At 33.4% G+C, this 26,077-nt stretch overlaps 1 protein-coding gene across 2 annotated transcripts in view; it reads right to left on the reverse strand.

Moving 5' to 3' along the window:
* Positions 1–30: 30 nt before the first annotated feature.
* LOC143253076 (uncharacterized) overlaps positions 31–26,077 on the reverse strand; it is a 61,551-nt gene continuing 35,504 nt past the window's right edge. For both annotated transcript variants that reach the window (XM_076506281.1, XM_076506280.1), the window contains exons 8-13: positions 25,958–26,047; positions 25,568–25,656; positions 21,218–21,296; positions 14,093–14,289; positions 13,835–13,892; positions 31–5,714 (exon numbers count right to left, since the gene is read on the reverse strand). In XM_076506281.1, the coding sequence (XP_076362396.1) occupies positions 5,571–5,714; positions 13,835–13,892; positions 14,093–14,289; positions 21,218–21,296; positions 25,568–25,656; positions 25,958–26,047 (657 nt within the window). In that variant the 3' untranslated portion in view covers positions 31–5,570. The remainder of the gene's footprint in view (positions 5,715–13,834; positions 13,893–14,092; positions 14,290–21,217; positions 21,297–25,567; positions 25,657–25,957; positions 26,048–26,077) is intronic.

The raw sequence follows: 26,077 nt of genomic DNA on the forward strand, positions 1-26,077 counted from the left end.
GGCACTGTCCTATCTCACCTTGAATGAATATTTTTCTTTTCTTTGGTAACATAAAGCAGAGGGTATAGCAACAACTGTCTCTAAAACATTAATACAAAATGGATGACAGGTTAAAAGGTACTGTCATTGCCACCAAGGTTTTGTAGGTAAAGATAAAATTATTTTTGGAATGTTAAAGAAGAAATCTTGATTACATAATATTAACAATGTACTGAGCAGACACTTCATATAACAACTGGAATTGCAAAGCTTATGAGGAAAGTGTTAAGCAGTTTTTTTTACAATTTCATCTTGAGAAATAGATAATAATAAATTAAGTCAAACTTTACAAGCCACACTTACAAGTTGCACTGTAAGCCTAACAAGTTAAAAACAAATTAGTTTTAAACTTTATTTTCAGTATTTTTAATTTTTAGGACTATTTTATTATTAATCTAAAATAGTTAAACTTAATCTTCCAGTATTTATTCTCTGACCTACAAATATTATTCACTGGCACAGATCTGCAAACAGTACAAACTAAAGGTTTCTCTTTGGACAGTATAAAATATGAAAATTTTCATACTAAATGATGCATCAATAAACGTTTTTCACACATACAATAGGAACTGTAGCATAACTGACTAACTGCAAATCATTAAAAGCAAGAAACTAAGACAAGTATACTTTAATTTCTAGAATACACAGTTAAACTACTGACAATATGAAATTCATATTAGAAACAACCACTTCTTTTTTGTTTTTGCATAATGATTTGTATAAAGACTTTGATTTGAATGTGCTGTGTGAACATATGTAAAAATAACAGATTCAGCTATCCCCATGTACCAAAACAATTACAACAGCATCACTCTAAACCAACTTATAGTTCTAAACAGTAAATACATGCAAAACTGATCAAAAGCTAATAACCAATTTTGTGTTCACCAGAACTGTTTTAGAAGATAATTACCAACTTTAACAACCAACAAAAAACAACAACAGCAAATAATCTATACACAACAAAGCCTCCTGTATCAACTCAGGACAATCTTTAAACCACTGTTATCAATTAAGACAAACATACCATTTATAGTATATCAACTTAGTGACAAACCTAGAAAACACAATTATATTTATTGGCAAAGGAAAGATTTAAAAACACTCGTATCTCACATATTTATTGACAAATCTATAAATTGAATTCAATCTTTATCAATCTAGACAAAACCTACAAGTAACATTTAAATTTATTTATTTTAAGTCTTGTCTAATATAGCAGTAGTATGGCCATAAAGTTTAAAGTAATACCACATAAACTTAATAAAAAGTAAACTTGAGAGATGAAATTAATTTATTTAAGTTACAAACTTTTGCAGGTAAATTTGCAAAACAGAAAATATTCTGCTTTGATAAATTGTGATTTATATGTTACTTGTAGGTTTTGCCTAGATTGATAAAGATTGAATTCAATTTATAGATTTGTCAATAAATTTGTCTATAAATTGAATTCAATCTTTATCAATCTAGACAAAACCTACAAGTAACATTTAAATTTATTTATTTTAAGTCTTGTCTAATATAGCGGTAGTATGGCCATAAAGTTTAAAGTAATACCACATAAACTTAATAAAAAGTAAACTTGAGAGATGAAATTAATTTCTTTAAGTTACAAACTTTTGCAGGTAAATTTGCAAAACAGAAAATATTCTGCTTTGATAAATTGTGATTTATATGTTACAACCTAACTCCAAAGTTTTACCTCCAATAAAACATATTTCTTTAAAGTTAACATTTTCATAATCTGAAATGTATTTCCAATAGATACTCGCTTCCATACACAGAAAGCTATATCTTTCACTCATATGCCTACAAAACTTTCAGGCCACTAGCCTTGAGCTAACTCCCACTTAAAATCTATACATTTAATATGAACTGTACTTGTCCATCATGACATCATCATATGAAATAGTCTTCCACCAAAAGAAGGGTGGCACAACCTCCACACACAGTATCTCCCCCTATGCACTTGCAAAAGCTTCATTCTTAGACAAGACAAAATAAAACCTAGTCAAGCTCCCTTCAGAGAGTTCCTAAAGGGTAATCTATGAAGTATGACATTCAGTTGCAGGAGCTCTATAGGGGTACACCCATGGAAGACTGCATCCCATTTCAATCAATGTATGCTCTTCACATGAGATGAAAGAGAGGGAAAGACAAAAGTGCTTGAAGTATTGCAGGAATGACAGAAAAAGACAATGACCAACTGAGCATCTGCACACATATGCTTGTGGAGCCAATATGCCTAGTGTGGTTAGATCATGATTGCACCATGTGCTTTTCTTGACTCTACTGAATAAATTTGTGTGGCAGAAGGTGGGCACAGTAGCTGTGTGAGGGGATGACCCACACTACACCTGCAGAGTCACCACCACCCTAGCCACTGTATTATGTTAAAACCAACTGATGAGGATTCTTCAAGGTCTACCACCTCAGTATCTAAGAACTGGTAAGTGGTAAGGGTCTCCCATGCTCCACGTAAAGAATAAAAAGGGAAAATTCACACTGAGGAGACTTCAAAAAAGTGCACAGATCTTCATGGGACCACCAGCCAATAAGGTCTTTTACTGAAGACAATTCAAAGAGTGACTGTTGAAGCATTTGTGGGATTTTGGGCATTTCACTATAATTGAAATGCTTCAAGTATTGAGAAAATATGCATATTACAAAGAGTTACATGTGTGCCATACATATACGCAATAAGAACTGTAGTGCACAGTCAGTGAATGCATAAGAGGAGTTATATAACAAAAGATGAACAAAGATACGTTAATGAAGTAAATATTTATAATATCTACAAATTATGTTACCACAGATGCAAGATTGTATAAAAAAGCCTCATCTGAGAAAGAGATCATCATCATTATACTGGTGACACTGAAGATAGTGTATCAAAGTTTCGTTGTCTCTGAATATTACTCTCAGAGTCAAATCCTTATTCTAACTTTAAGCTTCCTCGAGTTAGTGATTTATGTACTCCACTAGCAACTGTCATTCTGATTTCATATAAATCCATTGTGACTGGTGGCAAAGTTAAGCTCCAATAACTAGCCTACACAGCCCACCTGTTACACATTGTGATGTGCTATTTCTAAAACTGGCCTAGTGCTAAACAGAGAAGTAGGCAGCCATTTCCTTAGTGTCAGCTTATTCCACAGAATTATTACTATCCAGTTCAGAAAGTTAAGTATGAAACATGTATGGTACTTTGGGAAGAATTGCAAAAGCTTTCCTGGATAAAAAATATAATTTTTGTAAATATTCATGTATGATATACATACGTATCGAGCAAAGAAAAATACATGCATATTGGTAAATGTATAATAAAGGTTATATAGAGACACTTGAACAAAGAAGGAAATGTATACTTTAAAACAAATATTGTGATGTATTTTATAATGCAGTATAAACTAGCAGTTTATCTTATCTACATAAACAGACGTGATCATACCAGTGAGAAAGCTTACATTAAATTGATATTATTGGTGCTACTTGGAAAAAATTAATTCTATAAAACAACTTATAAGGGAAATTTGACTGAAAGGAAGAAGGAAGATGAGAGGAAATACTTGCAAATAGGCTGCTGATTAACAGCTCTTGATCATAACCAATTAATAACTAGTTTTAGCTTTAGATAGGTAAGTAAAACATCAAAATTGTTCAATTAGACAAAGGACCTACTTGCGAAGAAAACATATACCTGATTGAATCATCACAAGAAGACATGGAAATGTGGATGAAAAGTCATGTTTTGGGATCAAATATCAATTCTCCAACACTGAGCAGAGAAGCAAATAATCTTCTTGCCACTTAAAAACTGATGCTGATCCCAGACCCTACAGGACCTGCTACTTCTCAACTTTTGAAAATGTTTGTTCTTCAGAGTATTGAAAATCTCCCATGCACAAACTCCATGCAAGTAATTATTGCTGTCATCTCTAGTCGAATAGCATAATTTGGAACTGATGTAAAATTTGTAGCATTAACGAGAACTCATAAATTATATCTGAACATTTTTCACATTGTTTTAATTGATAATATACTTGCTCTAGTGAAATTTTAAGGTATATTATTGAAGGCTATATTTATATTAATGAGTAGTTACTCGCTTAGAATGAAACATTTGATTCCTTTAGTGTGAAAGCTTTTCAAGATACTTATGGTAATACAGACTTGAATGTAGATGAATATTTAACATTTTGTAATAAAGTACTGTACATGTTCTAAATCTTAGTCACTGAGTCAATCCTTTATTCTAACTGTAAAGTTTCTTAAAGGGTAACTTGTGTACTATACACATGACTGCATACCTGGATTTAAATAAATGTATTTGTAACTGGTTTGTTAAGCTGATGTGTATAGTGTTATCACTCAAAAAAGAACAAGTAGAAGTCATCATCATTTGAAAATTCAAGATGGTAATCAATGCTTCTGAAACATGTCCAGTGTAAAAACAAAATCCAAACTTTCATTACTGAAGACAAATCTCATCAAATTGAACTTACACAAGAAATCTGAATACATCTATTTAATAAAATGCTGAGGAAAAAAATGAAGTTATCATGAATGCAAGTGCACAGAGGAACTTTCCGCACATGGAGGTTCTGTTGCTCTTCTTTAGGTGGAGGGCTATATTTCTATAATGACATCATCAAACATCACTGCAGTTAATGTTAAACATAAGCATTTAGGCTCAAGAATAGTGGAATCTAAATCTCATAGCTGACACACAAGGGAAACAGCATTTCTGTGTAAAGAGGTGAGTTAATTCTCAGAAACTTAGCTTTCAAAAATTGTCTAAAAGATGTACATTTTACTGTAGTCAACCTAGAAGGTAAAGAATTTTATATTTGAAACCCAGATTAATATAAGGAAGGCTATGTGTTTACAGAGAGAAAAAACTAGTTTAAGACTTTTAGAGCATGATTTTAGAATTGTTGTACTTACATCAATGGATTACTACTTTCTACATATAATCAGCTAAAATTCTTTCTTCTTCTTCTTTTTTTAAACAAGTTTTAGTAATGATTTATACAAAAGTATTATAAAAGCGAAGGCACCACAAATTTTCTTCCACTGTCTTTTGAAAAAATCTTTACATCACAACTTTATAGGGAATGTTGAAATAACCACAATATTTGCAAGTCATAAATTACTTCTGTGAAAGCTCAGTACTTCACCACCTTTATTTAATTTATGTAAAAACATTAAATTATAATAAAATATTTTAATCCCAAAATAAGGTTACTTAACTCTAGATTTATGGCATATTTTAAATTTACTTGCGTTTTCAAAAGACTTAGAAAATAATGTTATGGTGAAAAAAATATAGCATTTATGGCAGCTTAATGAACATTCAATACAGAAACAACCCAAAAACAAAAACATTGAATTAACGTATAAATAAACATAAAGGTGTTTGGCACCCAAATTTTGCAAACATTAAATGCACATAAAAATTAGCACAGTATACCCTTGCTTAATACATTTCTTTCAGAAATACCAATACCCAATTATAGTCAGTATTATACTCAACAAACACTAAAATCCCATAGTTTGACTGTCTGATCATAAGATCCAGATATAATGATGCTATCATTAAATTGCAGGCATGTAACACCATCTGTATGGTTTCGTAGAGTAACCAAGCGTTGTCCTGTTTCCAGACTCCATACCTAGGAAAAGGAAAACAGAGTAAATAAATGGTATTTTAAAAGATTTTTTTAACTGCTTTTATTAACTACATAAAAAAAAATGTCAGCTACACAGGGTGCCTGTAAAAATGAAGTTTCCTAATGCTTCCTGGGCCAGAAACACAAAATTTAAAATTCACTCCCTTTTACAAGTTCCACAGACACCTGGAAACTGCAAGCATAGCTGCTTTCCCACCATAATCCAGATTTTGTAATTGCTGCCATGATGGAAACTACATATATCCTATTGGTGGGAGGTGACTGGAACTGTATTTCAAAAGTATATGTTTGTAATTAAATTTTAATTGTAAAAACATAAAATTAAAAACAGTCAAAATACCCACACTGAAATGGAAGAGAGAGCCATAAGAACCACTGGTTGACCAAAATATCAGTTCTTAGGCAAGAAGATAACAGTCTAACCACCACAACTGAAAATGAGATCACACAAAGTTGAAGGGAATACAGTCTTAAAAGAGACTGTATAAAATAGGGAATACAGTCTTTCTTAGAGACTGTATAAAATAAAGATACTCTGAAAAGGCATTCTTCTGAGTAGAGCACCTTCTAACCACTGTTATTCTTTAAATAACATATAGCACAAAAAAAAAGAAGAACCAGGCAGTATGTATTTACTTGTGGAACCATCACATTCTTAGGTGTGTTCACAGGTGAGGGCATAACAAGTAGATAAGATCAAATTACTGTGTGTGAACTTCACTTGTAATGGAAGAATCTCAGAGGATTAGATCTGTAATAGCTGATGTTTGGGTTTGTTCCTGAGACTAAGGCTACTCTGTCTACATATGACATAAAGACAGGTCATTAAACTAGCCTGGTCTGCGGACACTCATGGAGAACTGAAAAGAACTGAATGAGCTCTACAACTCATATACAGTTAATGTAAACATCAAATTGATAAATATGTAAAGAATGATAAACGTAAAGCAGTAAGTTGTTTCTCATCCTGGTTAGAGCAACAAAACATCATATAAAAAATGGTCTTCTCATCATCAATACCTCAAATACTAACTACTATGCAATGATGTGATACAAAAGCAGAAAACTTTCTTGTTGAGGCATCCTTAGCCATCAGATGGTATCCTCTGTTCATTTTCACAATGCTTCATCCTTTTAAGGAACACCAGTTAAAAACAAGTGGAAGTTTGTCTAAGATAATTTTAAAGGTATGTGTCACAATTAAAGATCCCAACTAGATGGATCCATTCAAACATTAAGTATTGTATTATAAGAAGGCCATTTTTTTAACCCAGTGATTCTATAATACAAGATGCCCTGTAATCATTAAAAAGGCTGTTGGATCTTATAATGATACTTGGGTTAGAATGTACAAAAGAGGTGTGGACTCAAGTAAATAATGCAGGTAGGAGAAAATAACTCACCTGCTAGGGATTCTATCAGCTTGAAGTATCACAATCAGATGTAAAAGAGAGTTTAAAACAAAATTAAGAACATATCTAAATTCATTTACATTTTGGTCTGCAGAATATCCTCTTAGGAGAAGTGTGATGAAGACATCCAAAACATCACAAAATTGTGAAGTTTAGTGAGATATAACCAAAATTTACTTTTAAATTATATGAAAATATTCTTATAAGTATGACTGCTAAACTTTAGAAGCCCATTTGTTAAAGCACACAGAGCAAGATCTGAAGAGCATATTTCAACAATCTTTTTAAAGGTTTGCTGAAATATTCAGTATGACCAAGATAACAATAGCTTTTACAAGACATAAAAATGTTCTTCATAATGAGAATCAGTGACCAGTCAGAGTAGATAACACAACAGGTAAAAAACAAAGATTACCTTCACTCACAAATCAAGTTTTAAGTAGGAAGGTGCAATTAGCGTAAAAAGATAAAAAGAGCATTGACTTCAGAACATCTTCCACCCAATGCAAATAATGAAGGAAAATATGATAGAGTGGAAAAATTCATTAAAGATTCAAAAGGGGAAAACTGAAGAAATATAACACAAAACCAAGGCACCACTTAAGAACTAGGAATTCAAGGTCACTCAATATAAAAGATTCAAAACAAGTCTATGATAATGAAAACCAAAAAAAAACTGGAAGATAAGACAACTCTATAACCAGTACCTAAAATAACTGAGAGGCCACAGTTATGAAACAAATACATAAAGAAACAACTTGTGGAAGAATTGAAGAAAAGCAAGATGTGTAGCAACTGTAGAAGATAGCCCAACATGACTAGTAAACAGCCAGAAATGACCTAGGAAGGTCAAAATGTTGTTCTCTCCTTTTCAGCAAATACCAGCTGTTCTGAGATACATTTTTATTTCAAGTGGGTTTCTCGTCATCAAGAACTGAAGAAGAAAAAACTTCATCTTGTTTTTTCAAAAACTCTGCCTAAAAATATTTTAAGGCAATTTTGTGTGTTAATTCTATGTATTTAAACTCATTTATTTAGTGTAACTCATGAAGAAAAAAATGTTACAATTCTCCTTCACTGAAAATGTATTTCTGACAGGTATTTACCTCTGTTCACATATGTAACTATTTGCATTCAGTGCTGCCCTCTATTTGCAAAAACTTTTTGGCATGCTACAAACCTTTCACTTCCACACACTACTCAATTCACATGGTTTAACTGATTCTCACATGTAAATTATCATGCAACAAACCTCCACAACAATAGTAGTGAAACATACCTATGTTATTTTACTTAACTATCACTTTGAGTTTAGACAGAAATATAAGTACCAGTTGACAGTAGCAAGGAAGGGTGGGAAGTGTGAGTGAAAGTATGTACCTGTCGGAAATATATTATCAGTGTAGAAAAATTATAACTTTCAACAAGGTACCTTGCTTCCACTCGCATACATAGCTAGAATTGAATACACAGAATATGTGTAGGACTGGTGTAAGGGAAAAAGTAGAAGCATCCTTCTAAAGCATCTGAAGGACACCCTAATAAGTAGACACTTTAAAAAGAAGATTACACATGTAAGAGTGCATTAATTCTGTTACAGGTGTGCTACTTGTGAGGAGCACATTCCAATGGAGTAAATGGTTGGACAGTAATCTAACTGTACTGTGTGTCTGTGTTTGTATATATATATATATATAAAGACAAAATGTGTATTTATTTTCACCCTAACTCCTCCAAGCCGAATGGGCTAATCTCAACCAGGATTTGTAAATAAACAAAATGAGCTATAAGGAATGTCCTAAAAGGATCAAAATTCAATTTCATGCTATTTCTATTTTATAAAGCCTGTTGGTCAATTACTCCCAGCCTTTTGAGTCATTCTCAAACAATCTTGACAGATTGAAATTTTAAACAATGATGAATATTCTAAAGAGATTGAAGGTCAAGGTATAAAGTTGCTGGATTGATTCTCAAAAAAGCCATGTTCTTCTTATGATCAATGAGATGTAGAGCATTCTGGAGTGAGATCACCTCAAAATATTTATTTGTTGGTAGATGGAAATAAAACTGCAAATGTTGTTTATGAAGATTTGCTATAATTTTAAAATTTTGAGATAAAGTTTATGTTGAAAGTATTACTTTGAGATATAAGATTGCTGTTACATTTATGCTGTTTTAATTACAGTTAAGCATTAAAATACATTGAGAGGTAGCTCAAGATGAAGAAGTAGTACAATCAACAACTAAACCCACCTTGACCCACAACACTGTGGAAGTGCACTAAAGGCAAACTGAATGAGGAACCAGGGATGCCTGAACACATGAGAGTTGGTTCAAGTCTAAATCCAAAACAATATGTGTTTTGTAACCATAGAACTTATGAAAGTCAACATAACTTCACAGTGCAGGTTTTAGTATAATTTTAAGTGACTAAAGAATACCTAGACAAGCATCGTTTGTCACACAACGAGATCCTGGACAAAACATAGGATAGACATCTTAAAAATAATATATGTAATAAAAGAAAGAAAACTTAACCAGTTACAGTCTCATAGATGAGTGAAGGATGGCAACAGGTGGAAGACAGTACCCCAATGAGGAAGAAACAGCTATCCAAGGCAGATGATAGGAGATAAATGTATGAAGTGTAATTCCATTGCTCAACAGACAAAGTACCTCCCACAGATAACAGAGTTAAGATGCAAATAAAAGTTAAGGTGCCACAATGGAAGTGAAGACACCAGGAATTGATTATGGGAGAAAGAAAACAAGAAATAAAAGGTCAATCAAATCATAAGCCAAATCCATTGGGTAAAGTTAGAAGAGAAAAAATATCATGAACAGAGTAGTGATGCAAAGGAATGAAACTGTGAGAAATGGATCCAACAGAAGAAAATCTTGAAAGCAATGAAGAATCTCAGAGTATACATGAAAAAGAGAATCATCCAGGTAGAACTGAGGATAAAGGTGGATGATAACAAAAAATGAAAATAATAAAAAAGAATATTCCATATGAGCCACCAAAGTACAGATCAGTAAAACTAACTCAGAATAAAAACAACATATTCATCCAAAACGGCCAAGAAAGCCAGATCTGTACTGGCCAGGAAGGAAAGACATGACCCAGAATAACATGGATAATCAAAATCACCTTGAAGAAGAAGACCAACAGAACAAGAAAAACTAAAGTAATAACTTGGATTTCACCCTGTTTGAATGTATTGACAACCAGAGTAAGTGGATGATGAGTCAGAGAAAAAAATAAAAGAGATAAATTGGAATTGAAAAAGAAGTCAAATGCTCCCTGTAGAAGAGTACCCCACATGAAGCACAGCCACCAAATATTTGAGGACTGTGAGGTTGCTACTCAAAAGAAAATGTACTGATACTGAAAAGCTGATTGCAATGAGGACAAAAGCAAGTGAAATATGATATGCTGGGAGACATATGTTAAGTGTGTGGGTTCAAAAAGTGAGATCCACTGTCTACCACAAAAGGAACAATAAGTGCTTTCTAGATGAGAGATATAAACCATCATCACTGAATAGACAGAATGTTACATGATGGGTTAGATAGATCTAAGCAAGAAAAAGAAAATGAACTAAATCACAATGGACTGCTGGAAGTGACAAAATGTTAACATAGTAAGACCTTTCATCCACAGATCATTGTCTTGAAGGTGCCTACTGATAAACTTATGCTCTTAATTTTGAAAATGAGCATTACATAAGAGAAACAAATCTGGACAAAGGGAAGGAATTGGTAAATCCAACATTGTGGGTGATATGCTCAACCACGAATGTATATAGTTGAGGAGGAAATGGGAAAAGTTAAGAGGAGATTCTACAACAATGCTAGTAAGAGACCACTGGTTATCAAGCAACTCTTAAAAATATTGCATATATGTCAGACCCAAAGGGAAAAGTGCTTTTATACAAATCACATCCCCCAATGTGTTAGAATCTCAATAGCAGTAAGCCAGTGAATCATAATGGCATGGATAACAGAAAGCTTCAACAAATGCATTCAAGGAAGAGAAGAGATAGTCCTCACAGAGGTAGGTGTTTAAAAAAACACTCTCCAAATAGCCAAGATTGTTAGGTAGATAACAGGAAAAAAACCTATCCAACTGGAAAATTCAACCATCTTAGCTGCTTGTGTAAGAAGCATATGAATAGGTTATGACCATCCTTATTCAGAAGGAGCTAAACAAAGCCAGACATCTAAGTAATGGTGTTAGTAAAATCCCCAAAATGTGGAAGTTGGGTAAAAAAAAAAAATCACAAAAACAAAGAAGCCATATATGGATGGACAGAATGGGAGATAACAAATGCCCCAACATGGAGAAAAGAAGAAAGAGGTATCTCACAAACATCTCCTAGATATAGGTGAAACACCTAAGAAAGGAGGTGAAAGGTAGACATTTTCTATAAGAGAGTCAATAGAGTAAAATGAAGAGGGAGAACTAGGTGGATGATAAAATGGATAGGATTAACACAGTCTGCCTTTCCATACAGGTGACAGAGATTCTAGGAGAAAGTCTATCTGTAATGCTAAAAAAAACTGAACCAAAGCCTGTGAAAAGCAAGGCATGCCTCTCCTAAAAAGAGACCAAAGTGCTCATCATAAAACATAATGTCTGGAAAATGAAGGAAAAGTATACTGTGAAACAGGTCTAAAAAAGGCTGAGGTAGGCTGAAAAGATTCCAAAGTAGAAGCCTGAGAAGGCAAGTCATAATTAGTGGAATCAAAGAAAACTGACAAAATCTGGGTCATCCTAAATGGGTTTGAGAGTTGTTGAAGTAAGAAGAGCAGCACTCCCCTCAAGGGTTCTCACAAACTAAATGAATTGTAAGGAGTATAAACTGTTAAGAGTTATGAAGTGAAATACAGGATGTAAATTTTTGTGTGTAGTAAAATAAACAGATGAATAGCATCTGATGTGTTGAAGAAAAAAATAGTTAACCTAATTATTGATTTACCCATAAGGTGAACTACAGGAGAACTGAACAGAAAAAATACTTGTTAAACACAATTGAAATGTGTATAAAAAGCTATAATTTAAAAACCCTGACCTTACAATAAGACATACAGTATTGGAAGAATTTTGCAGATCCCAGCTTTAGGGGTCCAAACAAACAAAGTTAATAAGAAGTATAAATGAAAATGAAGTTGATGTTATATTATGAAATTAGGTACACGTATATTCTGACCCTAGTGTATTGATTATAACATAGGTATGAGATGTGATGTTTTTAAGAAAAAAACAATATAGTTAACCTAATTCATGATATACTAGTAAGACGAGTTACAAGTAATACTAAAAACAAAACCCTGTTAAGCCTAATCTAATATTGTATGAATGGATACAACTGAGCTCTTATTTCAAACCTGAACATAACTATGAGTATTGACCAATCTAACTAAACTAATGTTATTGAACCCAAATAATTACAGATAAAATTATTAACAAAACTGAGCCAAACTGAAGTGAATGTGGAAAAACAACAACACCCAAGTGGACAAGCTTTTGAATAGATATATTATATTGTTCAACTTGATTAATTAATCTGCATGAAATGCATTCAGAAACAGTAGGTGAGTGTAATGGATAGACCTGTGTTCAGAATGAGCTAACAAAAACCAGTCAGCCATGTAACAGTTAAGAGCAACCCCTGAGCATGCATATGTTTGGCAAAAGCCTTGACCACTAGACAAAAGACATGGCCAAAGCAAGCCCTAAGGGCAGAGCATGAAATTGATAAATTACTCCATGATGAAAAAGCTAAAGATAGTACCTCAACAGATGAGATACTGGAATATGCAGATAAGAATTCAAGTCATCTATAAATCTGGAGAAAAAACCCACACAAGGGTGAGAAAAGAATACATGGTAAACCAAAAACTGACTGAGGCAGAAAAAACTGAGCAAAGGCTACCAGTCTCCAATTTTCTAGGGTACTACAAACAACTTGGAAAAGGATGAATTCCAGATATGATGGCCTACTGAGAGATCAGATTTTGTATCACCTCTGACAGATGTTAACTGGTGATAGGATCCCAAGGCAATGGAAAGGATATTGGTATCAGAGACAGCAGAGAGGAAGAAAGGAAGTGGATGACAAGTCCCTTGGATGATATTCAAATAATGCACTGATTTGTGGTGAATATTCACCATAAGGGAACAATATCAATAAATCAAGGACCCACTGGACTTGAACTCATTAGTTAGATACTAATACTTTTTGATGATGTGTCCATCAGCATCAAACATTATGACAAGAGGAGGAATCCCTGGAGGTATGAACTGATAAGGTGTTGGAAGGAATGTAAAGAGAAACAATAATAGTGATTTGTCTATGCTCAGAATCAGACAAAAAATCAACTACAGATAAAAAGGTTGATTGCTGTCTTTCCAATTCCACACAGGATTCCAAAAACAGACAGCTGGAGAAAAGGTGCCATATGTAAGTCCTGGGGATCAGAAGGTGCTAAACAAACTTGGGACAATACAGCATCCCTCCACAAAATATCCCAACAAAAGACAAACGTGTGCAGGAAAATAACTAAAATTTTTGTGTACAGAGGGCAGCACTGAATAAGAATAGCTGCTTGTGTAAGAAAAGGTGATGTAACATACTCGAAACTTAGTGTACATTCAAAATAAAAAAATGAAAGATGAATATTTACCTTCAATGTTTTGTCATCTCCAGCACTCACTATCTTCCATCTATCTGCTTGAAGACACCTAATTCATAACACAAAATACTAGACTGTAATGTGTTGAATTTAGAGCAATAAGATAATTTTTTTGAAAAACGTCTAATGAAAGATACTAAAAGAAGACTACTTTTATAATACGCTGGTTACAAAAAACTAAATAAAAATTTACTTTAAACAAATTTATTAAACTTGTCAGTTTGTTCACTTATCCATGTGTTTGCTTACCTGACCACTCCTGTGTGCCCTTCAGATTTCATCCAATCTAAAGTACTCAGACATTCACCATTAGTTAAATTCCAGAACTTGATGGTCCTATCCAATGATCCACTCACTATTTTTGAAGAATCAAACTGCAAACACGTAACTGCATCCTGATGTCCGTGTAAAGTCATAATGCACCGCCCTCTGGTTAACTTCCATATCTGCAATTGTATGAAGCAATAATATTGAATACAAATCCATGCATACTGAAGGAAGTCTTAGGGCTTGAAAATTTGATTTTCGTTTTATAGATGTAAAATGTATGGTTGCATATAGCTGAACATTACTATGATAATAAAAGAATCCTACTGCTTCAATTTCAAATCTAGTAAGTGATGTGTGTAAAGTTAGCTGTAATTCATTTTTCGTTCATACATGTTGAAACACATCAGTATCTGGAGCGTCTATTGTTATTTATTGTCATCATTGACAAAAGCACAAAGTTAACTGTATCTCCAAACAGGAAAAATAAAAATGTGGTATGTTTTTTTTGTTTGTTTTTTGAATTTCACACATAGCTAATCAAGGGCTATCTGTGCTAGCCATTCCTAATTTAGCAGTGTAAGACTAGAGGGAAGGCAGCTAGTCATCACCACCCACTGCCAACTCTTGGGCTACTCTTTTACCATTGAATAGTGGGACTGACTGTCACATTATAATGTCCCCACAGCTGAAAGGGCGAGTATGTTTGGTGCAATCGGGGATTCGAACCTGAGACCCTCAGATTACGAGCTGAATGCTTAACCCACCTGGCCATGCCGGACCCAAAAATGTAGTAAGAAAAGATGTAGAACAAACATATTTAATTAATTTTTTATGAATGCAAAACTACATGACTGTCTAGTACTAACAGCCAGATCAAATAAGCTCCTACTAAGCAATGCTGACTAGCATATAATTAGGCTGATATTTCTACTATAGACCATGCACATACATATATAGTAATCATGCAAGCTAGCACAAAATATGCTATTATTATGACAAACTGAAGTTAATATTAATACAAAGCAACTTTTACTTATTTCTAACTTGATGTTCCTCAACATTTCCTGTTACATGTAATCAACTTGTTTCAATAAAATTTAAATATATCTATGGCTTGCTAAAATTTACTAATGTAACTAAACTGGCTATGAAACCACAACAGAAATTTCCTTTTCCCAAAGTTAGGTTCTTATTGTCACAGTATCAACCTCACTTTACATATTTAAGAAATACCTGTAAAGTTAACATTTTCTTTAATCCAAAATGTCTTTTCAATAACTGACACTATAGCTATTCTTTGACCTCCATGGTTTACGCTTTACCCATCTAAGCATTGAATGTTTTCTCTCTTCTTCCAGTTTCTGTATATGCCACACAAAATATCTTCCCTACTTAAACAATGTGCTTTTTATCCTGGTACTGCATATAAGCACCTCATTTAAATAATGTTAACAATTTTTCAAGATGGACACCATCCCATTCACTAATACCTGCTTTTAGTGGAGAGGAAGATCAGGAGAATGTCAGTGGAGGTATTATTGAAAATATATTTTTAATTTAGAAATATGTTAACTTCCAAAATATACTTATCATCTGCTGACACTATAGATAGAATCCCACAGTGAGAATGTGGAGGGGCTGATGAGGGCATTACCATACAGAAAGTACCTGCTTAGATGAAGAATGTACCAATATAGTGAACTGCAATACACACAAAACATATGTATGGAAGTAGCACAAGTGATTATCACTATAGGCCAGCCAGACCCAGATAGCCAGGGTTCCACAACTTGGGGTTGGAATTAAGGGGTCTTGGTACCTATACCCCACATTGGTGGCGAGTGTAATTGGACTGCAATGTTAAACATAGATATATATGTGTCAATGAATCCCAGCCTGTGGCCATAGAGTGATGCATTTCACATCACTGGAATCGCAATGAGAAATTACGCAACACTAATATAAACAAACTTTCTCATCAACCTGAAGTCCTCAATCTGAAGCTCAGAAAGACAAGAATATTTATGCCTTCCTCAACCAAAGGAACAGAACACATACAGTCTGGAATTATGAACATTCATCCTAACTTCCCAACAGAGTGGGTAAGGATTATTCCACTTGCCCCCAAAATTATGAAGAGGATGTGGAAAACTGTGATCAACCAACAACTCATGATGAGACCACTTTACGTCTGGATTTATGAAGAGAGTGTTGGCCTCTTTCCATGAACAATATAGCAAACTAACATTGATCAAAGAGAAGGATCACACACATTTCAACCAAACAGCAGAATTGTGGGGAAGAGTAATGCACAATGGGGAGTCCTAAGGAACAGTGCAACAGGTGAACCACATTTCCTAAATTTTTAAATGATTTATTCAATGTGATGATCAGCAGGGATGAGGAGGATCCCTTTTAGCTTTACTCACAACCCTCCATAAATGACAGTCCAGCAAAAATTTGCAATACCATCTGGTGAGCTCCTAGATGATCTTATGAAACACCTCATTTCTACTGAGCCTGTTGTAACTGGTAGTAAGTAAAGCTAAATTGGTTTCTAGTGCAGAATTGTGCTGTATGGGCAACACTTGCAAAAAGTGGGATCCAGCAAAAAATAAGAGGTAATTGACCCTGGAAAAGAAACACAAGAAGTAAAAAACAAAATAAACACCCTTCTTATAATCTAGCAATGTGGTAAAAACAGCCAAGGGGATAGTTGAAAACCCTCAGATCATGTATATAATGTGAGAACAACGTACATGAATAAGTCCACATACCAGCCTGCATGATATCATCCAGCAGACAATTTAATTGGGCAGCTACAGACATATAAATGTGACAAATCTAATGAGATGTGACTCTCAGAGATTTCCTCACCTGTAAAGAAAGTCCAGAATAGGTAATATGTATCAATTCATGAAACCTCCTTGTCAAAATAACTGGGGATGTCTTAGGTAACTGAAGGATCCCGATAAATAAAAAGTTGATTTCTAACCCCTCGAAAAGAGTTAGTATGAGCCATATAATACCTATGGGCTCTGACAGGATATAACAAATAATATAGGCCCTATTGGTCATAAACATGAGGAATACCTGGCACATTAATTGGTGTGACAGATATATCCCATTCCCTGGTTGCCAGAGTCTCAGGAAGAAAAAAGAATCTACCAGGGTATAGCAGTAAATAAGAGGAGTGATAAAAAGTCTTGTGCACATACAGCAAAACAACTCTGACCTATGATGCCCACATGTCAACAACAACAAAAATTACACTTTGAGAGAAAGGTGATATATCATACATGAGGCTAAGGGCTCAAAAAGACTTTGAGAAAAAGCATGTAAAATACCACCCTTAATATCCCAGTTGGGTTATTGAAAAGGCTGCTTGGGAAGAAGGACTCTAAATGATTTGAGAAGGCTGGATAGCACAGGGAATTCAAAGACTTTCTGATGTTTAAAAAGATGGAAAGTAGTCAATAAAGTTGCCTTATACAAAACAACTGTGGAAGAAGTTACACCTTTGTCAAACAGCCAAGTCAAAATGTGTGAAATGGTAAGCACTTTTGGGTAAAAAGGATTCAGTTTCCTCGTGAGACACTACTGGTGATAAGTGTGTCATATCTTCTGATGAACAGTCATCTAGGGTGTATGAAGAGATAAAGACAAGAAATACATGGCAACTTTGGACATTATCCCCTGATATTGCATCAAGAGCCGCATAGCTTCCACACATGAACTTTGAGTTTGGGAATGTCTGGGTGTAGATTGTCAGAATGAGGTTGCCTAAACAGCAATAGCCAAAGAAGAAGTGGCAGAGGTGAACACTCTTGAAGATATTGTACAAGAAGAAGCCAAAGATGAGCTGGTCAAGCTAGAGCTACCAATAGGATTCTGCACAACAAATCAATTGGGGAAAAATGTAGTGGTACAATCCTGAATGAATGCATTTATAGCCAAGCCAGAGGATGAAGTACTAGAAATCAAAACACCTGTAGTTAAGATTTCCAACAGGTGGCAAATGTGTTGATCATAAAAGTCCCATACTGAGGAAACATCAACTGGAAAATCTCATAATAGAATATCCATCCAGTCAGGAGAATACAGTTAATTAAGACAGGTGATTTGCTGTTAAATTCATCACTCCAGGAATATGGTAAGTCAGAAAGCTGAAGTAATGGAAATGTGAACCATAGAGAATATACAAATTTCAAAATCAAAGTTCCCAAGAACATCTGCCTCCTTGATGGGAAATATAAGATATCACTGTGGAATTGTCGCAATGAATCATAAAAATCTCCCCTTTAATAGATCTAGTCCTTGAAACATAGCCCCTTGGACAAAAAGAAGTTCTACAATACTGATGTAGAAGGAAGGTTCATCTTCCATCCATAAACCCTGGAAGTGCTGACTGTCGATAAATGCACCATATCCCTGAAGTGAGGCATCTGTAAAAAGAGATGAATCTTGGAATGAGAGAGTGATAAAAACAACAATAGTAGTATCGTTTCAATCTAATCACCACTTGAGATGTATGATGTTGTTCCTGCTTTGGGAAACTGGATGACCCAGTAGATCGCAGTTTATGATCCAATGGTCACATAGTGACCACTGAATGGATGTGTGAGCTTATCCCAAAGAAATCAGTTATTTGAAAGATACTCACATCACCAAAAGAGACAGGACCACCTGCTCAATAGGAAAAAAAAAAAAGACATAAGAGCCTGAAGCTGTACAGAAGTCAACTGCACCTAGTTTAAAAATGTTGAAAAAGATACACAATATTGAGCTGGTAAGAGAATGAACTTCTCAGCTCCTATAAGAAAACCAGTCTTGGTAGCTTCTTAAAGGAGAATCTGGATGTGTGGTTCTGCCAACTGATGAAATGGTGCCATAAGTAGCCAGTTTTCCATATAATGGTAAGTGCACAGGCCCAAAGCATAAGGGTGATAATATAAAGCACTTACCCCTCTGCAAAAGACATATGGTGCAGAGACTAGTCCAAAGGGCAGAGCCATGAATTGCAAAACCTGATCATTGTGCACAAAACATAGATATCAGCAGGATGACTCTGCCATGGGAATGTGGAGACAGTCATGGACAACTTCGAACTTGGTCATCCATAAGCCTGGAGAAAAATGACAATGTAGAATAAAAAGGACTCTCTTGTGAATCTGAGAGGTTCTAAGAATTGGTTGAAAAGAAACAGACAAAGAATACGAGCCATGCATAACTCATGGAAGGCTACGGCAAGTAGACAGACACACTACTACAAGGCATCTCTCCCCAATAAATCCCAAAAACATACAAGTGAGGAAAACAAAAAAAGAGTAGAAGCCAAAAAAAAGACTAAGGCAGAAATCAACAAACGACCCAATTCATCCTCAAACTGTTGTGGGGAATGCTAAAAGAAAATCTGAGAAATTTGTGGTCTCACTAAAGTGATCACATAGTGCAGAATGGAACTCCACATATACAAAACATGGTTAAATATTTTGTATGTAACCCAAATGAATTGTATATAAATGGCTTCTCTTTCAATGTGAAAAAATATTATTCTGATAACTGCTACAAATTCAACTTCATATTCAAAACGTCTAATACTTTGTTAGACCTACAGCTTTATTTTTTCACTTCGACATAACTACTCAGCTGCTTTATGTTATTAATTTCAAATTACTCCAAATCATATGAGTTTTCATCACTTATTACAAAAAAAAACAACACTTCCCACCACATAGCATCCCCCTTGTTCTGTCTTACAAATAAGAAGTATGGAAATTCATTTAGAAAATGATGAAATTCAAAAACTGGAACAAACTTACAATTTCAAAAAAAATGGTATTGGTGAATTCGATGTTTAATTCCAATTTATTAATCATGAAACTCTCTTGAATACACAAATGTTGTTTAACCTCAACTCAACTAACTCTTGCAAATTATCGACCATGACAGCAACATTAGATTTTGGAGAAATGTGTTTTGCAATTATTGATAAGTTCTCAGGTTTACCAGTGTACCAGCAGACCACCAGTAAGTAATGGAGCCTATGTCTATTTCCACACAGCAAGTATAAATTAATCTATAGCTAACAAACACCATCTGAAAGTTAACATCTTTCTAATCCAAAAATGTAATTTAAATAGATACCACCATACACAGAAAGATATTTCCCTCATACTTCTGCCCAGAAAATTTGCATGCCACTAACCTTGAGCTACCTCCTAGCTAAATTCCTGTGTTTAATGTGAACTGCACTGGTGCATGATAAACATCATCACAAGACAATAGCCTACCACCAACAGAAGGGCAATACAACTTCCATGTGCAGTAACTCTTCCAATGCACTTGTAATCATGATAACTTCATTCTCAGATGAAGCAAGAAAAAATAAAAGGTGCACCATAAGTGGGGAGGTTTGGTGGGAATGTGTGAAGAGGGAATACATTTTTCATATTAGAAAAATGTTAACTCCTAAGTTGATGCTTACCTCCATACACAGAAATATTAAAATCCCATATTAGATTTCAAAAAGTAAGAACTTAAAATATTTATCTAAAATTTAATAATGGTGTAATATAAAGAGTACTGATAAAACAATCAAGAATACACTGCACAGAAATAGTGGCGAAACAAATTTCTATATTTTAATAATATCAAGCCCTCTAGCCCAGTCACTATGACCTACTTAGTTGAGGCAGGAGGAACTTTAATTTGACCCTGTATGCCAACAGCCTTTATCCTATTCTCACACTAACATGCATAATAACTTATAAGTTTAGACTTGTAACTATGAGTAGATCACATGCCAGCAAAAAACCTGCAGTTTTAATTGCTGTTTTAAATACTTCTTTTTAAAACAAAAGAATAATATAAAACATTAACTTATAACATACTTGATAATAGTAATTTCAGTAAAATACATTCATGCTGAAGTGGTTTAATTACAATTTGAATGTAACTCAGTAACATATACATCTGTCACACAGATTATAGTGGTTATAAGGCTAGTGTACAGCACAACCATTTTACTAATAGCCACTAAAGTTTGCACTATAAAGTTATGTACAGTTTTAATAATTGAGGAAAAGTTCAATATAATATTACCTTAATTGTGCGGTCACAAGAGCCAGATATGATCTTAGATTCATCAAATTGCAAACACAGTACAGCTCCTTCATGTCCTCTGTTGACAAAACAGAAGATATTATTATGATATGAATAAAAAACACTCATATATTAGTCATATTTTCTGTTTAATTCCACATGGAATGCCCAACTACTTGTCTGAAATATTTCTTAATTTGTCATCATAGGATCTTAAAAACCTGTTATTTTTAGAAGACAATATAAAGTTATTGGTTTATTGAAATTTTATACAAATCTGGTTGAGAACTGTCTGTGCCAGTTGTCTTTAATTCTCTACTAATAGACTAGAAAAAAAGGCAGATAGTGAACACCGCCTACTTCCAACTCTTTGACTACTCTTTTATCAATGAATTGTGGGACTCTCCATCACATTATAATACTCTCAGAGCAGATAAGAAGAAACTTGTTTGGCTATAGGTTTTGAGCTTTTCAGATTGCAAATTGAGCATCACAACTACTAAGCCATGCCAAACCGACAATATAAGACTTAATTGTTTTATAGTAGTATATTCTCGTTATATAAACCAACACCATACCACTCACTTTGATTTAAAAAAACAAACTATTAAATATGATATTTAACACAACATTCTTAATGTTTGTTAAAGTGTTGCTGGGGAAAAAAATAATAAAAATCATCCTATATTCATTTCTAATCAAATACATGAAACCAGAATCTTTTTACTAACAGTTCTACAGTGTTAAAATACTGAATAAAACACGACTTTAAAATTATCAAAATATATTTTAAGACTTATAAATTTCTAATACTTAAAGTTTAATCACCTTTGCCTCAGGTATCCTTTACTGCATGACAGAAAGTTTTAGTGTCTAACATTCAAAATTTCATTAAACTACTTTTTGTTTATGTTATACAAATTAGTATAGGATAAAATCTTAGCTAATAATCCATATTTTAGAGTATACAAGTTTCAATTCTGTAATTATACAAGGAAACATTTTAAAACATCCTGAATTTCTCCTAGTATGACACGTGACAAGTATTTTCTCTAGCCATTTTGTCTTCTCTATCTTTCCATAGCCCCTTGAAAGAGTAAGAAACTAAATGTAAACTACTCAAAACAAAAGCTTCATTATTCAAACAAACCATAATTTCTATAATGTGCAATTTTGTCAGACCCCCTCCTGTCACATTTTAATAGTTCTCCCTTACATTTAATATATCTCACACATAATCAACAGAAAATCAAGGTTTTCACTTATCGAATGACATACCATAATGCCATATTCCTCAGAGTACAAGCAATGTTCCAGTGAGAAACTTAACAACTAGCTTGGATAAATTTGTAACAGCTCTTGCCATGCAAACAGAAAGCCAGAAAAACTGTATATGTTTGGGGAAATTGTCTACTTTTTGTTTGTTATTAGTCTATGTTCTTTGGCATATTATTTAATTAAATAAATATTATTTAATGCATCATTACCATTAGTATAAAAAGCAGACTTAAATGTTCTTGAAAATTGATAGTAAGAAAAAAAGAAGATTGGGTAAGTACTTTATATCTTGTTTTTCATGTTTTTTTTATTTATTAGCATAGATGTAACTAAAATGTAAAATAGGTATATTTTTAGGTTTCACAATTAGACTAGATTATGCAAAATAAATGACAATAATAATATAATAAAAATGTTTCATGAGGCACACACACAAGCAGCATATTCTCCAAGTAATTTACAACTTAAATTGGAGTAGATAGTTATTAGTCATGACGCAATAAAACAATAAAATTTAATTATAAATAGAAGTGCAATCTTAAGGCTAATTACGATAAATTAGTGTAATCTCATGTTACAATCTTAAGTAATTCTAATAAGAAACCAAAAAAGTTAAATTTATTTCAATTTTTTTGTGGGATTATGAGATCAGTCAAATTGACCAATTCTTTTGGAAATAGGTTAAGAAAATTAACAGATAAGAAGTGTTACTGAAAAAAAAGTTTGAAATGTATTTAGAAAGTCTTAGGGATTACACAAAGGAAATTTAAAAATTTTGAGATGAGGAAAAGTGTTTTAATCTTAATATGAAAATTACTTTGCATACAAACTATTCAAAATAAATACTCAATGTATACATGGATAATTCTTATTTTAGTTTACAAAAATGCTTCACTAAAAATACAATTCTTTTTTATGTGCAAGAATTATAATGTTAACTGAAAGTCTGCCAAATTTTGTGAAGAAATACACACTATATTGAAAGTTAGAAATATTAAATCTATAAAGACTTTAAACAAATACAAAGGGGTCACATGGTCAGTCAAACTAACCAAGCTTGTGATGACAGAGTTAAACACTGAAAGGTAGCAAAAAATTGGAAAACCAACAGGCTTAAAAATTATAATCAAAACAGTTTAACTGCAGATAATTCTTTATGTTCAACAGTGACTTACTGAAGGCAAACACAGACCTAGATCTTAAATGTTATTTTTTTAAATTTTGATTTGCAATGGATGCATTATAAAAAATATGGAAATAAAAATATCTAAGTTAATTTAGTTTTATAACATTTTCTAATATTGTTCTAGTTTCCACAGAATAAATGGTTGGAATCTATAAAAGCAGAGAACAATGTTTCCACTTCATCAGTAAACGTGTTAACACCTATACCACCTATCCTAAGATACATTTTTACTTTAAGTGGGTTTCTTGTCATCACGAATGTCTATAAAACACTTTTTTAAAGAACTTGTATATAAAATCTATTCATATACAACACTGTACAAAAATGTTAAGACAAAGTCAAAAATTATATTTCAGGCTGGTTTCAAACAATAATGGAAGTTAAATTAGAGGTGAAATATCAAAGTTTTATTATTATTCATATTTATTACAACAAAAATTCAGAAAAGTGCCTGAGTTCAGCAAACAGTCAATATTTTGTGTATCCTCCTTTTGCTTTAATAACTGCAGACAATCTTTCAGGCATCATTGCAACATATTTAATCAAAGTATCCTTTTGTATTTTACTCCAAGTGTCTTTAATATACTCCCATAATGTTTCTTTGGAAGTAACTTTTGATTTTTCAAGTTTCTGATCTATCAAATCCCAGATCTGATCAATTAAGTAAAAATCAAGGCTCTGTAAGGACCATTACATCATCTAAATAATAACTCTAGCAGCTTCTTTCTTTTTTAGCTAAATAATTTCTGCATAGGTTCGATGAATGTTTGTGGTCCTTATCATTTTAGTAGTAGAATCTTTTACCAATAATACACGCACCACCGAGTATACCACAATGGGTCAGTATCTGATGGTACTTCCACTAGTCAATTATTCCACCTATTTTGCAAATATGTCCTGTTGCCTAAGCACAAAAACACTCTTAAACCATCACACTGTTTCCCCCATGATTCATGGTACATGCTATATATTGAGCTGGACATACAACATGCACTTTGAACCCAATACTTCAAACTTGGACTCATCCATCCATAACACCCCTTTCCAATCATCACATTTGGTACATGGTCATTTATCTCATGTTTGAGATCAGTAGCAGTTTTCCTTCTGTCCCACAGGTTAAATAAATGAAGATGTTTAACATCAGTATCACTGAGTTTAAATGTTCTGCCTCTTCCTTTTCTAGTTTTAAATTTACTCGCCTCAGTCTCACAAGCTGGGGTGTATTTAACAGTGATTGAGAAACACTGTCTGCAGCAATTTGCTGGGAGGTCCAACCAGCATCATGTAAAATTTTTATGTGAACTCTCTGCTCTACTATCAGTTTTCTACACTTTTTTTAGATTGTGATATAACAATAAAAATTAATATATAGTGTTGAACACTGTTTTGATCAAGGTTTATTTGTGGAGTGCTATTAAATTGATTTCTTCTAGCATATTATCAGTACCATATGCTATCTCCTTGACAGATTTTTCTACATAGTTATGACACTGCATAGGGTACCATGATACTTATTTAAAACATTAAACATGATCAGTATGTTAATTCAACCAGAACCCTTACGACACGCCTGGGTACAAGAATATGAGAATTCTGAGGCATGATAAGTATTATCAGCCTGGCTCATTAAACTGTCAACAGGGAACAGTGAAGTATTACCATAGTGTTGAAATTTATATTCTGTAATGGCATGGAAAAATTGGTCCCACAAAATGGATGAATGACAAAATATTCTGTTGTCCTAACACAAATTACAAAATACTACCTAACTAAAAAAATAAAGAAATTAAAGCTCAGTTGTCAGGAGAACAGATAAACAAGCTTAAAATCTACCTTAAAATAACACTCAAGCATCTCTACATTATTCACATGTAGCAACTTACCTCAGGGTCATCATACACAACCCAGTTTTGATATTCCATACTTTCAATGACTGGTCATAAGAGCCACTCACCACTTTTTCATCATCAACCTGTAAACATAAAAGAAAAAAAGACATAAGAACGTCTTGTTTATTATCACCTACTCAAAAGAATATAATAACATGATGTTACACAGTTTGTATAAAGATATCCATAATCATTTACTGGCCATAAAAAATATAAAAATAAAATAAGCTAATTACATTGGTGGAAGATATACTTTGGCTTGTTAATTATTTAATAACAAACATTTAGCTGATTTTTGTAACATCAGTTAAAGTTTTGGTAACACTGAGTTATTTTTTCAAAATTCACTTTTTAAAAATATAACATACACAAACATAGTCTGACCTGAAGGCAACGGACGGTATCAGTGTGGCCAACCATGGTCACTTTACAAGCAATACTAGACCATGTATGTTGGGTACTTAGATCCCACACCTGTACAAGAGAAAAAAATTCCAAGTCAAC

This window comes from Tachypleus tridentatus, chromosome 6, assembly GCF_004210375.1.
Source record: "Tachypleus tridentatus isolate NWPU-2018 chromosome 6, ASM421037v1, whole genome shotgun sequence".
In the NCBI taxonomy this organism is placed as follows: Eukaryota; Metazoa; Arthropoda; class Merostomata; order Xiphosura; family Limulidae; genus Tachypleus; species Tachypleus tridentatus.